The sequence below is a fragment of the Nicotiana sylvestris genome, chromosome 2 (genome assembly GCF_000393655.2).
Source record: "Nicotiana sylvestris chromosome 2, ASM39365v2, whole genome shotgun sequence".
Lineage (NCBI taxonomy): Eukaryota > Viridiplantae > Streptophyta > Magnoliopsida > Solanales > Solanaceae > Nicotiana > Nicotiana sylvestris.
In genome coordinates this window covers 143,579,900-143,593,227 of record NC_091058.1, presented here as the reverse complement: position 1 = coordinate 143,593,227, position 13,328 = coordinate 143,579,900, and the positions used below count along the sequence as shown (strand labels likewise).

General features: G+C 36.1%; 1 protein-coding gene across 1 annotated transcript; it reads right to left on the bottom strand.

The window, feature by feature from the left end:
- Positions 1 to 7,973: 7,973 nt before the first annotated feature.
- LOC138885710 (uncharacterized) lies at positions 7,974 to 9,891 on the bottom strand. The gene is made up of 4 exons (XM_070166687.1): positions 9,770 to 9,891; positions 9,083 to 9,151; positions 8,408 to 8,984; positions 7,974 to 8,351 (listed from the first exon to the last, which is right to left on the bottom strand). The coding sequence occupies exons 1-4, from the start codon at positions 9,889 to 9,891 to the stop codon at positions 7,974 to 7,976; spliced, it is 1,146 nt and encodes a 381-aa protein (XP_070022788.1).
- Between the last annotated feature and the right edge of the window lie 3,437 nt (positions 9,892 to 13,328).

Sequence of the window (13,328 nt, the reverse complement as noted above, 5' to 3'; positions counted from 1 at the left end):
TGGCACGTGAGGTGCAGTGAGTGGTATGGAATTTGAAGTAAGGACCAAGGTTGCAGTTTGGTCAATGACTGTGATGTCACGATCTCGGATGAGCAGTATATGAGTTTCAGTGTTTTGAGTAAGATGGGTATTGATGTCAGTATCACCTGAGGTCGGTGTTCTGTGAGAAAGGCTTTGCATCCTGGTTAGGGATTCTTGATCGCTTTTCAGCGTTAGTGCAGCCGGTGGTTTGGATGTGCAGACCCGTTAATTATTTCGGAAGATGGTGGGAGCTTGTCCCACAGGAATATTGTATAAGTGTGACATGTAGTCACTTGATTAATTAGAAATTTAAACCAAGTATGAGGATTTTGGTAATATCATCCATTTGAGAATTTATGCCTGGAGGGCACTCTGTTTATTGGGTTATGGACCTGTGAAAGATTATTGGCCTAGCTTGGCACGATCAGGATCGACTTGAGGTCGGTGGATAGATTTAAATGTGGAAGTGAGCCTTACGTCAGGCCAGTTGTGTTTATTTCAGCAATGCGCTCTTTATGGAAGGATAGTCGCAGTCTTATTTCGTGGTCAGTTAATTCATGTAAAGATATATTGCACCGTATGAGTTGTGAGACGGCTTGGTAAATTCCTTATGTGTTGAGGTTCTGCTCAACGGTGATGTTATATGAGCAGGATGAGACTTAGATAATGTATCGTACCTCAGTTGTGCTTGAGTTTGTAGCCTATAGCGCTATATGTTTCCTTGGGAATGATATTATGCACCTTAGTGTGTTTATGACCGATATTCGGTATTTTGATGTGATGAGCTATTCAGCTCGACATATATCTCCTTATGTGAGTTCTATATGTGGATCGGGTGGCACACCGCCATGGGTATGTTGTTTGGATCGGGTTGCACGCTGCAACAGTGTGATGTTCAGTTCAGTGCCCATATTTGCTTTTGTGTGTTCTGTTTCCCTGTTTTCTGAGGAAGTCTATGTTAGTGTGCAAGTTGAGTAGTTCCTTCTAGAGTTCGCCTTCCTTTTGTATCACGTTCGAATTGATAGCATACTAGCACATTGTGGCGTCTTGTGGGATTTTTGATTATGTCTGAGGTGGCTTATTGCCTGAGCAGTTCGTACTGGGTGAGACGAGGTTACTAGATTTGGGGTTAGTGCAAACTGATTATATGAAGTATATTATAGAGCAATGATCATTCTTTGGGTTGGGACAAGGTAATGGAACTTGTCAGGAGTGTAGATCCAATGAATTGTTGATTCAGCAGTTGGTTGTGAATTTCGGCACATCTCTTCAGTCGTATCAGTGTTGAAAAAAAAACTAGAGCAAGACCTGTGTAGATCATGAGATGCAATGGGAGCATCAGATTCGTGGAATTTCGACTATTATGTTTAAAGAATGTTATTGTGGTTCTATGCGTAAAGTGATGCAAAGTGTGAATTCAGCAAAGTTATGCAGTCATGTTTGGGTACAGCGTGTGGATATTGATATGGTGGTCGTATGATGGAAACAGGCTTGGTAGGGAAATTTAGGATGTTGGAATTGGGCCTAATGGCTTATTTGCTTGAATAAATAAGTATATCTACAGAATTATCGAGCTAATGTGCTCAACGGAGTAGTGGAAGCATGGGAAGGTGCATGATGTGTTAAACGAGTGATTTCAGACTACTTCAGTGTAGTTCTCAGCACGTTCGAGGACGAACGTATGTTTAAGTGAGGGAGATTGTAACGACCCGACCGGTCGTTTTGAGCTCCGACGCGTCATTCAGCAGTTTGAGGCCATGAGCAGCTTCATCTCAGGTATATTGAGTTGTGTGTATGGTCAGAATTAAAATTCAGGAAGTTTGGAGTCAAATCTAAATGGAAATTCTCATTTTGAAAGCTTAAAATTGAAGAAATGAACTAGGATTGGAATTTTGAGTAAACGACCTCGGAATTGGGATCCGAAGGTTCCAGCAGGTTCGTATGATGATTTCGGACTTGGGCGTATGCCCGGATCGGGTTTTGGATAACCCGGGAGCGTTTTGGCGCCTATTGTGGAAGATAGCATTTTAGAAGAAATTGCATCAGTTTGGTTTAAAATGCATTTCAGTGTTATTGATGTCCGTTTGGGATTCCGAGACTGGGAGTAGCTCCGTATGGTGATTCTGGATTTGGGAGAGCAATCGGAAGTGAATTCGGAGGTCCGTAGGTCATTTTGGAGCCGTTCGGCTAAAAATGAAAAATTGAAGGTTTTTGAGAAAATTTGGCCGGAAGTGGAAATTTTGATATCGGATTCGAAATGCGAATTTTATGGTGTGGATAGCTTCGTTAGGTTATTTGGGACTTAGGAGTATGTCCGGAATATCTTTGTGTTGAAATATATGAATTATGGGAAAAATTTGAAATTCTTTTGATATTTAATATTGTTAAAGTTGACTTTGGTCAATATTTTTGGTAAACGGACCCGGACCCGTGATTTTTTGGTCTCGAAAAGTCCATAGAAAATATGGGAGTTGAACGTATTTCCGGAATCGAATTCCGAGGTCTCAGGCTCGAGAAATGAATTTTTTCGTGAAATTGTTTTCTGAAAATATTTAAGGAAGATGAAAATGAAAATGAAATTTGATCAGAAAGTAATGGTATCGGGCTCGTATTTTGGTTCCACCGCCCGGTACAGGTCATATATGTTGGTTAAGTGCTTCCTGTAAAGTTTGGTTACAAACGTACGTTGTTTGACGGGTTTCGGCCTTAAATTGGAAAATTTGAAAGTTTATAAAATTTGAAAGAATTCTTGGATTTAAGGCTCAAATTATTGATTTTGATGTTATTTTGGCGATTTGATCGCTCGAGCAAGTTCGTATGATGTTTTAGAGTCAGTGTTCATATTAGGTTTGGAGCCCCGAGGGCTCGGGAGTGTTTTGGAGGTGTCTCGGAGTGATTTCGGACTTAGGAAAAATTGCAGAAAATTGCAGAAAATTCTGCTGTGCCCAGAAAATTTTAGGTGCGAGTAGTCCAGTTTGGAAGCTCATATCTTGTAATCTATAAGAAATCAGAAAAAGTACAAAACACGAAAGTTGTAGCCCATACATTCTAGTTTTCGAAAAGTTAAACCATTCGTGATTTGGATATCATCTCAGAAAGTTACGATGGATCGAAAAGGGCTGCTGGAGCAATTTCAGCAGAATTTACGATGCACTTTAGAAGCTCATATCTCGGGATATATAAAGAGTTATAAGGTGTACAACCTATCAAATTAAAGATCTTTGAGTCTAGTTTCTAAATCTTCAAACCGTTTGTCATTTGGATATTTATAAAAGACGTTATAGGGTGTTTAAACAAAAGGTGTCTGATAAGGAACAATTTTAATAGGATGTACAACTTGTAAAGCACAAGTGCAAGGTACAACTCGACGAAGCACAGGCAGATTCTTTTATACACGGATTTAGCTCACTTTTCTTCATTTCTTCAAAGTATGGACGATTTTTGGGGAGCTTCAAGAAGGGATTTTCATCATCAATGTGAAGGTAAGTTATCCCCACCTATTTTGAGTTAAGTACATCAATTATGCATGGATTTGAGCATGAAAATTGTAGAAAAATTAAGGATTTAGGCCTAGGGATTTGAAAATAAGATTTGGTGATTTGAGGGGTCAAATGAACTCCGATTTTGGTAAATTTTATATGTACGGACTCGTTGCGAGACGAGGAATCCGGTGATGTGACTTTCGTAATTTTCGAGAAGTGGGCCCGGGGCTCGGGTTTTGCAAATTTCGTGATTTTTGATTCTTTTCGATTGGGTTATATTCCCTTAGCCTATTGTAATATATTCCTTGTGGTTTTGGCAAGATTCGACGCGCGATGAGGTCGATTCGAAAGGAAAGGGCATCGCGGAGTAGACTTTTGGCCATCTTGAGGTGAGTAATAGATGTAAATGATGTTCTGAGGGTTTGAAACCCCGAACTTTCACATCGTAACGCTATATGGAGGCGTGACACGCAATCCATGGCGAGTGCGGGGTCGGATACTATTGGGGATTGTGACTTGGTCCATCCCGTGTGATGTTATACTATACTGGTGATTGATACACATACTTCATTGATATTACTGGGCTTGATGCCATGTTTGGGGCCTTGTGCCGATTTGTAAAATCCTGCGAGGATTGATATTACTGCTTAGCATGATTTGCATATCATTTAATTTCAGTCCAAGGTTTTAAATGTTGTTTTGCAAACTCAGCCATAATTCTAAGTGTTGAAAACTTAAATGATATTTTTAAATGTATTCCGGGCTGGGAACTTCTGTTTTGTAAATGCCCAAGGGGCTTATTATATTATTTTCTGGACTGATTATAAAGTGACTTGAAACAGTGGTAACAATGACACTGTGTGATATACTTGAAACAGTGGTAACAATGACACTGTGTGATATACTTGAAACAGTGGTAACAATGACACTATGTGATATACCTGAAATAGTGGTAACAATGACACTGGATGATATACTTGAACAGCGGTAACAATGATACTGTATGATATAAATTGGTCAGGTAACAATGGCTGACCGGTCAGGTAACAATGACTGACCAAGATATTGTGCTTGGGCTGTAGGAGCCCCTCCGGAGTCTGTACACACCCCCAGTGAGCGCCGTCGACGATAAATAAATATGGATGGCTCGGGCTGCACGCCGCAGTGGGTACTGGAATGTACCATCATATGCATTGCATTGCATTCATGTATTTGTATTTATACTGGTGTTTAGCTGCTCAGTTCCATATGTTGCTGTATATTCGGATTGTAGCTTACTTTGTGTATTTACTGGATTTTCTTATCTTCGGACTGTAGTTACTTTTATTACTCACTGGGTCGGAGTACTCACTTTACTCCCTGCACCTTGTGTGCAGATCCAGGGCAGTCTCAGGCTCAGTAGATCCAGTTGATCAGTAGATCCAGCCTCTGGGAGTATCGAGGTAGCTGCACAGCGTTTGCAGCCATTGATCTTCTCCCTCCTATCTTATCTCTTTATTTTCGCATTATCGGACTTTGGATATACCGTGTATTAGGATGATATTCTATATTCTAGAGGCTCAGATTCGTGACACCGGGTCCTAGTGAGATTATATTGTGTGTTTTGTTAAAATCTTCAGTACTTTAATCTTGCTTAATTGATATTTCTTTCCGCTATTTTTGATAAATTGGGTTAAGTGTTGAATAATGGTCGGGCTTGCCTAGTAGTGTGTTGGGCGCCATCACGACCGGGATTTAGGTCGCGACAGGGCTGCACGCCGCAACAATTATAAATCGCTTGGGCTGAAGGAGCCCCTCCGGAGTCTGCACACCCCCAGTGAGCGCAGTCGACTATTATTGTTATGGATCGGGTTGTACGCCACAACGATATACGGATCGGGCTGCATGCCGCAGCGGTATATATATTTTTTGATTCGGTTATTGTGAGAAGTATATGAATTGAGAACTAAGGATAAGAATGAATAAATGAACTGAAATGCTTGAGGAGCTGATTTATACTGATTATATCTGTTTTACCTGGTTTAAAGAATTTCACATGATTTTCTCATTCACTGCTGCTTAAATGATTTTACTGTTTGATATAGAACTGCTTAGTGCCTTTACGTGATTTCATACTATCAACCATTATTTATTGTTATTACTCACTGGGTCGGAGTACTCACATTACTCCCTGCACCATGTGTGCAGGCACAGGTATTCCTGAGGCGTAGAGCGATCTTTACTGCCGTTCTGTCTTCATCGGAGTTATCGAGGTAGCTGCATAGTGTTCGCAGACCCGATTTCTCCTTCTATCTCCACTTATCATTCCGCATTTTAGACATATTTCTGTGTTAGATTGTTGAAACCTTGTATTAGAGGCTCAGACTTGTGACACCGGATCAGTGGGCTATTTTACAGAGATTTTTCGTGATTATGGTTTCCGCACATTTCATCTGTTAAATTCATACTTCTATTTATATTAAATTGGTATTAAATCCCGGAAATTGGTATTGAATTATAAAGAAAGAGATTGTGAGATGTTAGTTGGTCGGGCTTGCCTAGCATTGTGTTGGGCGCCATCACGGCCGGGGTTGGGGTCGTGACATAGTGGAAACTTGGTATCTAGCACAATTTACTGGAAGCAAATAATTAAATTTTCCTGTATATTACACTGGAGTTATATGTTGTTAAAACATGATATCCTTTATTTAATACTGGACTTGAATAATCTAAATTTTTTTATCCTAAATTCGTCAAATTTTGGTTACTCCCTATAAAATATGCTGGAAATGCTACATATGAAGGTATATAAGCCAATATATTATAATGGAGAAGTGGAAGATAGTAGAAACTTGGTATCTAGTACAATTTACTGGAAACAAATAATTAAATTTTCCTATATATTACACTTGAGTTATATGTTGTTAAAATATGATATCCTTTATTTAATACTGGACTTGAATAATCTAGATTTTTTTTATAAAGGTATATAAGCCAGTATATTATAATGGAGAAGTGGAACATAGTGGAAACTTGGTATCTAGTACAATTTACTGGAAGTAAATAATTAAATATTTTGTTTCCTGTATATTACACTGGAGTTATACGTTGTTAAAACATCATATCCTATATTTAATACTGGACTTGAATAATCCAGATTCTTTTATCCTAAATTCATTCAATTTTGGTTACTCCCTATAAAATATGCTGCAAATGCTACTTATGAAGGGATATAAGCCAGTACATTATAATGCAGAATCGGAAAATATTGAAAATTTGGTATCTAGTACAATTTACTGGAATTAAATAATTAAATATTTTATTTCCTGTATATTACACTGGAGTTTTATGTTGTTAAAACATTATATTCTGTATTTAATACTGGACTTGAATATCCAGATTCTTTTATCCTAAATTCGTCCAATTTTGGTTACTCCCTATAAAATATGCTGAAAATGCTACTTATGAAGGGATATAAGCCAGTACATTATAATGGAGAATCGGAAAATATTGGAAACTTGGTATCTAAAATAATTTATTGGAATTAAATAATTAATTATTTTGTTTCCGGTATATTACACCGGTGTTATATGTTGTTAAAACATGATATCCTGTATTTAATATTGGATTTGAATAATCCAGATTCTTTTATCCTTAATTCGTCAAATTTTGGTTACTCCCTATAAAATATGCTGGAAATGTTACTTATGAAGGGATATAAGCCAGTACATTATAATGGAGAATCGAAAAATATTGGAAACTTGGTATCTAGAACAATTTACTGGAATTAAATAATTAATTTTTTTGTTTCCTTAATATTACACTGGAGTTATATGTTGTTAAAACATGATATCCTTTATTTAATACTGTACTTGAATAATCCAGATTTTTTTATCCTAAATTCGTCTAATTTTGGTTACTCCCTATAAAATATGTTGGAAATGCTACTTATGAAGGCATATAAGCCAGTATATTATAATAGAGAACTGAAAAATAGTGGAAACTTGGTATCTAGTACAATTTCCTGGAATTAAATAATTTAATCTTTTATTTCCTATATATGACACTGCAGTTATATATTTTTAAACCACTATGTACCATATTTAATACTGGACTTGAAAAATCCCGAATTTTTTATGCTAAATTTGACCAATATTTGTTACACCGTATAAAATATTCTTGAAATTCTACTTATGAAGGGATATAAGCCAGTATATTATAATGGAGAAGTGTAAAATAGTGCAAAATTGGTAATTAGAAAAACATACTGGAATTAAATAATTTAAAATTATGTTCCTGTATATTTTGTTGGAGCTATACGTTCCGAAATTATAATGTCCAGTATTTTATTCTGGAACTTCATAAACCAGATTTTTTTTTGTAGCAAATCAAGAAACAAAATAAATAGACAGTAATAATATTTTGAAAAATAAGAATACCAAATAAATTATTCGGGATTACAATCACTTTTTCATATCAGACAATGCACCCTTATTGTATATAATCAATCATTTTTTTCCTGTATTTTCTTACATAAGGATGAACTACAACAGAATTTGTGCAATTTGTTTTGTTATGCCCATATTGTTTGCAGCGACCACATCTTGGTTCCTTCTTGTATTCTGTACCGGAAACATGTCGATTCTTCTGTCTTCTTCCTATCATTACTTTTGCATCTGGAGGCTTAGTGATTTCTGATTTAATAGTGTCTGGTATAACCCATGTTGATGATTCACCTACAGAATTTACTTGCCCTTCATATGTTTTCAACCAAAAGTCCCTTGAATAATAGGCTGAGCAAAAGGCCGATTTCTTTTGATATATACTGTCAATTGCAGCAATTGCATGTTCACAGGGTATTTCATCTAGCTGAAATTGACAACAATCCCATGTTCTTTTGTCTAGATCAACAATAAATTCCATACCCCTTCTTTGACATTGAATTTGAGTCGATCAACGGGCAATACTCTAAATGTAAAAGTTGGTTTAATATTTTCTTCCAATGTTGCTTCTGCCCAATTTGATATCTCATGGAATATTCCTTCTACAGTTGTCCTTCTTTCATAGAACCAGCTTTGCAACTTTTCTTGTATAAAATCTATCATTGTTAAAAGTGGCAATTCTCTTGCACGTCTCAAAACATTATTCATTGACTCAACAATATTTGTTGTTAACATATCATATCGTCTTCTCGGAACATGTGAATGAGCCCACCTTCCTGGTGGTTCCTCCATCAAATAATTGAATGTTTTCTTATCAACAACAGCAATTTGAGACATGAAGTCATCAAATTCTGATTGAAGGTATACTCTTGCAGCATTTTGAAAAAGGTTTAGTATAGTGTTTCTCACTCTTCTTTGCTTTAGATTCTTTTCTAAATGATATATGCAAATACCATGGTAGCACTCAAGGAAAACTTTTGCAATACCATTTGCAATGGCCTTGTGTAGATCTGACAAAAACATTAAATCCTTACGAATCCCAATTGCTTTTCTTAATTCTCTGAAATACCATTCATATAATTCGTTATTCTCTGAATCCGCTACCCAAATGCTATAGGGAAAATCTGCTTATTTGCATCTTTTGTAACAATCACTAACAGAACACCTCTATATTTATTTTTTAGAAATGTTCCATCAACTGCAATAAGTGGTCTACAATACTTCCACCTAGAAATTGATGCCCCATACATGAAAAACATGTAAACAAACCTATTCGATTGAAAAGTAAATACCTTTCAGTTATACCATATGACAAGCTAAATACTAATAACATACTAGACAACAAGCTTAAAGACAACAGACTTCCATTAAAATATACTGAAATCAAACACAACTCAAATATTATATACTGGATTAAAAATCATAATAAGAAAAGAAGACGAATAATCACTAAAAAAAGTAATGACAAATAAAATAAACTTCTAGGTTAAATAGAACTCATCCAGTATAATATACTGGACAGAAAACTTAAACAAGGCAGACATCCCGTAATATATACTGGAGGACATCCCGTAAAAGCTTACACAAGGCAGATATCCCGTAAAATATCCCGTATAACATACTGGAGGACAAACATTCACACGAGAATTCAGTATAATATACTGGACAAAATTTATTACTAAATTTTGAAGGTCACTATTTTATACACAAGCATAAGAAATTTACCTATTTTCTGCATCTCTTTGAATACTAGTATATGATCCTAGATTGTTTTGTTCGATCATATACAAATATGATGTTAGCTGCTCATAATTCTGTTCAGTTGTTCCTCTTAATAAAGATTACCCTTTTTGAATAGCATGCCATGCTTTTCCATAACCAACATCTATTTCATGTGCTCTTTTCATTTCTGAAATGACAAACTTAGGCTTTACTTCAGTAGCTATATCCCTTAAGTTGTCAATCATATAATCTCTAACACATTTGAAGTTGCTTGTCTTTGGTGTGATTTTCTAATATCAACCGAGCACTCATGTGTTCTCTGAAATTTAACTATTTAGAAAAGTGTTGATTCTTTAATTCTTGAACCTCGAACAGTCCAGCCACACTTTTCATCAGCACATACCAAAGAATATCTTGTGTTACTTGACCTCTTAACATAAAACTCAAAGTGCTCCTTTATAGCTGCTAAGCAAAAACATCTAATCATAGCATTTTTGTCTTGAAAAACTGACCCGAGTTTTACATCATCCAATTATTCATTTTCCTTTAGTATTATTGATGGGGATTCTTTTGCCTTTCCTTTTGCTTTCCTTTTTCTTCCTTCAATAGTGTCTAGTGATTCAATCTATTGATCTTCCACATGAATTACAATTTCATTTTCCATTGTAATGTCATAAATTGGCATCTTCTGCTCTTCTGCTACTTCAGATATCAGCATTACTTGCTCTTCCGGAACATATGTGTTTCTATGCAATAATTGTTGATTATTAATTTTCATTATTGCACTACCTTCTGGTTGTTGATCTGGTATTTCTGATATTTCAACAACAAATTTGGAACCTTTATAGTATGGATCATTTTTTAAAAGCATCATACATAAGCTAAGATCTTCATCTTTTGTCACTTGTATTCCCTTAGCAGTACCTAGGTTGATATTAAGCCATACTTTTGCTTCAAACTTGTTGTTGTTGAACTCCATAACTTCAAATATTTTACTCATGAATTCTTCAAACGAAGTCCCACCATTTATAAGGAGAAGCTTTGTTTTATGATCTAAGTACTTGTAATTTGCTGCCCATTTGCCATCAAATGCGATAAGCAAGAAATTTGTATGCATCCTGTATTTAATGAAACCAAATAATAAGCTGGAGTTATAATTCGAGCAAAGTATAGTAGATACAAATTATAAACTGTCTTACCCATCTCTATTACAATATACTGGCCTATATAGCTTAATAACTAGATTTTCCAGTATAATTATCAGGAAGCAACTAAAATAAGAAATACAACAATAGTTAAATCAACAAACTTTGGGTAAAATATATGGTTTGTGAACATCCTGTATAAAATACTGGACATTATAATTCCGCAAGGTACATCTCCAGCAAAATATACAGGAACCCAAATAATTAAATATTTAGATGTTATACTGCAGTCAAACATACTTCTAGTATATTATACTGGAAGTGTCTAAGTTTTACATATTAATTTAATAAAGTCCAGCTAATTATACTGGCGTTATGTTCTGAAGGATTTTATATTATTTTATGTGGTTTTGAACAATGCAGATTTTAACAGTTACGATCTAAATTACAGAAAAGAAGATATTTAATACAATTAAGCATAGATTAACGCATTGAGAAAATGTGTCAAAATAACACAGATTAAAGCATTAATTGAGAGAACTTACTTCGATTTGCAGAAAATTCGAAGAATCAAAAAATTTTACTGAAAGAATTTTCTAGTTTGAATTACAAACAGAAGAATTGTAGAGAATCATAATTAAATCTGTGATGGTAGAAGATAGACTTAATTGAGAGAGCTTACTTCGATTTTCAGTTTAACGCCGGAATATTTTGGTAAAGAAGAATATAAGGTCAAGTAGCGTAAATTTAATAAACATAGTGTGACGACCCGACCCGTCGTCTCGTGAGTTACCACCCTGTTTTCCCCATTTCCTATTTCTTTATGCTTCATTATCAGTGTTGGGTGTGAACGAGTTGATTTGGATTGGTTTTAGTAGGAAATGAGACACTTAGTCTCTTTAAGGAAGGTTTGTTTTGGAAAAGTCAATCGGACGTTGAATTATGTGTTAGAGGGCTCGGATTTGAATCCCAATGATTTGGTTAGCTTCGGGGAATGATTTGTGACTTAGGAGTGTGATCGGAAGTAATTTTGGAGGTCCGGTGTAGAATTAGGCTTGAATTGGCGAAGTTAGTATTTTGGTGAATTCCGGTTGATAGGTGAGATTTTGATCCGAGAGTCGGAATGGAATTCCGAGAGTTTTTGTAGCTTTGTTAGGTGATTTGGGATATGTGTGCAAAATTTCAGGTCATTCGGACATGGTTTGGTCGAGTTTTTGATCGAAAGTGTATTTCGGAAGTTTTTAGAAAATTAGGCTTGAATTCGATGAGTTTTGGGTAATTTGATATTGTTTGAGGGGTTTTGATGATTGGAAGAGGTTTGAATAATGTTATGAATTATGTTTCCATGTTTGGTCGGGGTCCCATGAGGCTCGGATAAGTTTTGGAAGAGTTTTTGGAAGATTTTTGCCGTTTGAGCATAAGCATGTAATGATCCAAAGGTCCATTTTTAGTTCTAGAGATCGAAATTTTATTTTGAGATTTTCAGAATTTAAATAATGAATTATAGGAGTGATCGAGAAAGTTTGGTCTAATTTCATCAAGTCGCGATTGGGTTTTTGACACGAAACATGAGTTAATTGTTTAACGAGCGAAATGGATATCGCACTGAGCAAACGAGCTCCGAATTGAGTTTTGATTGAAGGACTATGTTCGTATCATTATTTATGACTCATAGGAACAAGAATCATCAAATTCCGAGTTCGTATGATGGAGTTAGAGCCATTTTAGTAAAAAGAAAAGTGTTGCAATCTCTTTGGCTGCTGCTGTATTTTGTTTAGCAGCGTGAACAGTAACCGCGCGGGTGAGCAGTGACCACACGCGTGAACAGTACTTCCGAAAAATTCTGGTCAGTGAGTTTATAAAACACTTCATCCACGATTTTGGGTCATTTTTCCTCCATGGTCGATCATTTTGAGAGCTTCTTGGTGGAGATTAAAGAGGGATTCAAGTGGAGCGACTTAAGGTAAGTTTCTTGGACTTAGAACTCGTTTTTATTGTGAATTCCACCTAGAGATTCATGAAATATAAGCCTACAAATCAAGAACTAGGGCTTGAATTTTGAAACCAAACAATTAGGATTTGATGGGTCATTTGAACTCGGATTTGGGAGTTCTTGGTATGTATAGACTCGTGGCGAGACAAGGAATCCGGTGATGGTAATTTTCTGAGTTCTCGAGACGTGGGACCGGGGCTCGAGTTTTGTCAAATTCGTGAATTTTGATATTTTTTGATTGCTTTCGATTGGGTATTGTCTCTTTAGCATAATGCGACATATTCGTTGTGATTTTGGGAAGATTCGTCGCACGAGGAGGGTAATTTGAGAGGCAAGGGCATAGCGAGCTAGATTTTGACCGTCTTGAGGTGAGTAATTAATGTCCTGAGGGTTTGAAACCCCGGTATTTCACATCGTAACGTTATATTGAGGTGACTTGCACGCCGGATAACGGGCGTGGGGTAGAGCACCATTGAGGATTGTGACTTGGTCCGTCCCGAGAGATGTTTGTACCGTGTTTTCTACTTGAACTAAATTGAGAATC

Bases quoted from the DNA above. Each gene is read 5' to 3' on its own strand.
- LOC138885710 (XM_070166687.1), bottom strand. From the start codon at position 9,891: ATGATTGACAACTTAAGGGATATAGCTACTGAAGTAAAGCCTAAGTTT. The intron at 8,985-9,082 runs GTTAGTGATTGT...ATGGTATTTCAG, and splicing joins AATAAATATAGAGGTGTTCT to AGAATTAAGAAAAGCAATTG. The intron at 8,352-8,407 runs GTATGGAATTTA...TGTCAATTTCAG, and splicing joins AATTCAATGTCAAAGAAGGG to CTAGATGAAATACCCTGTGA.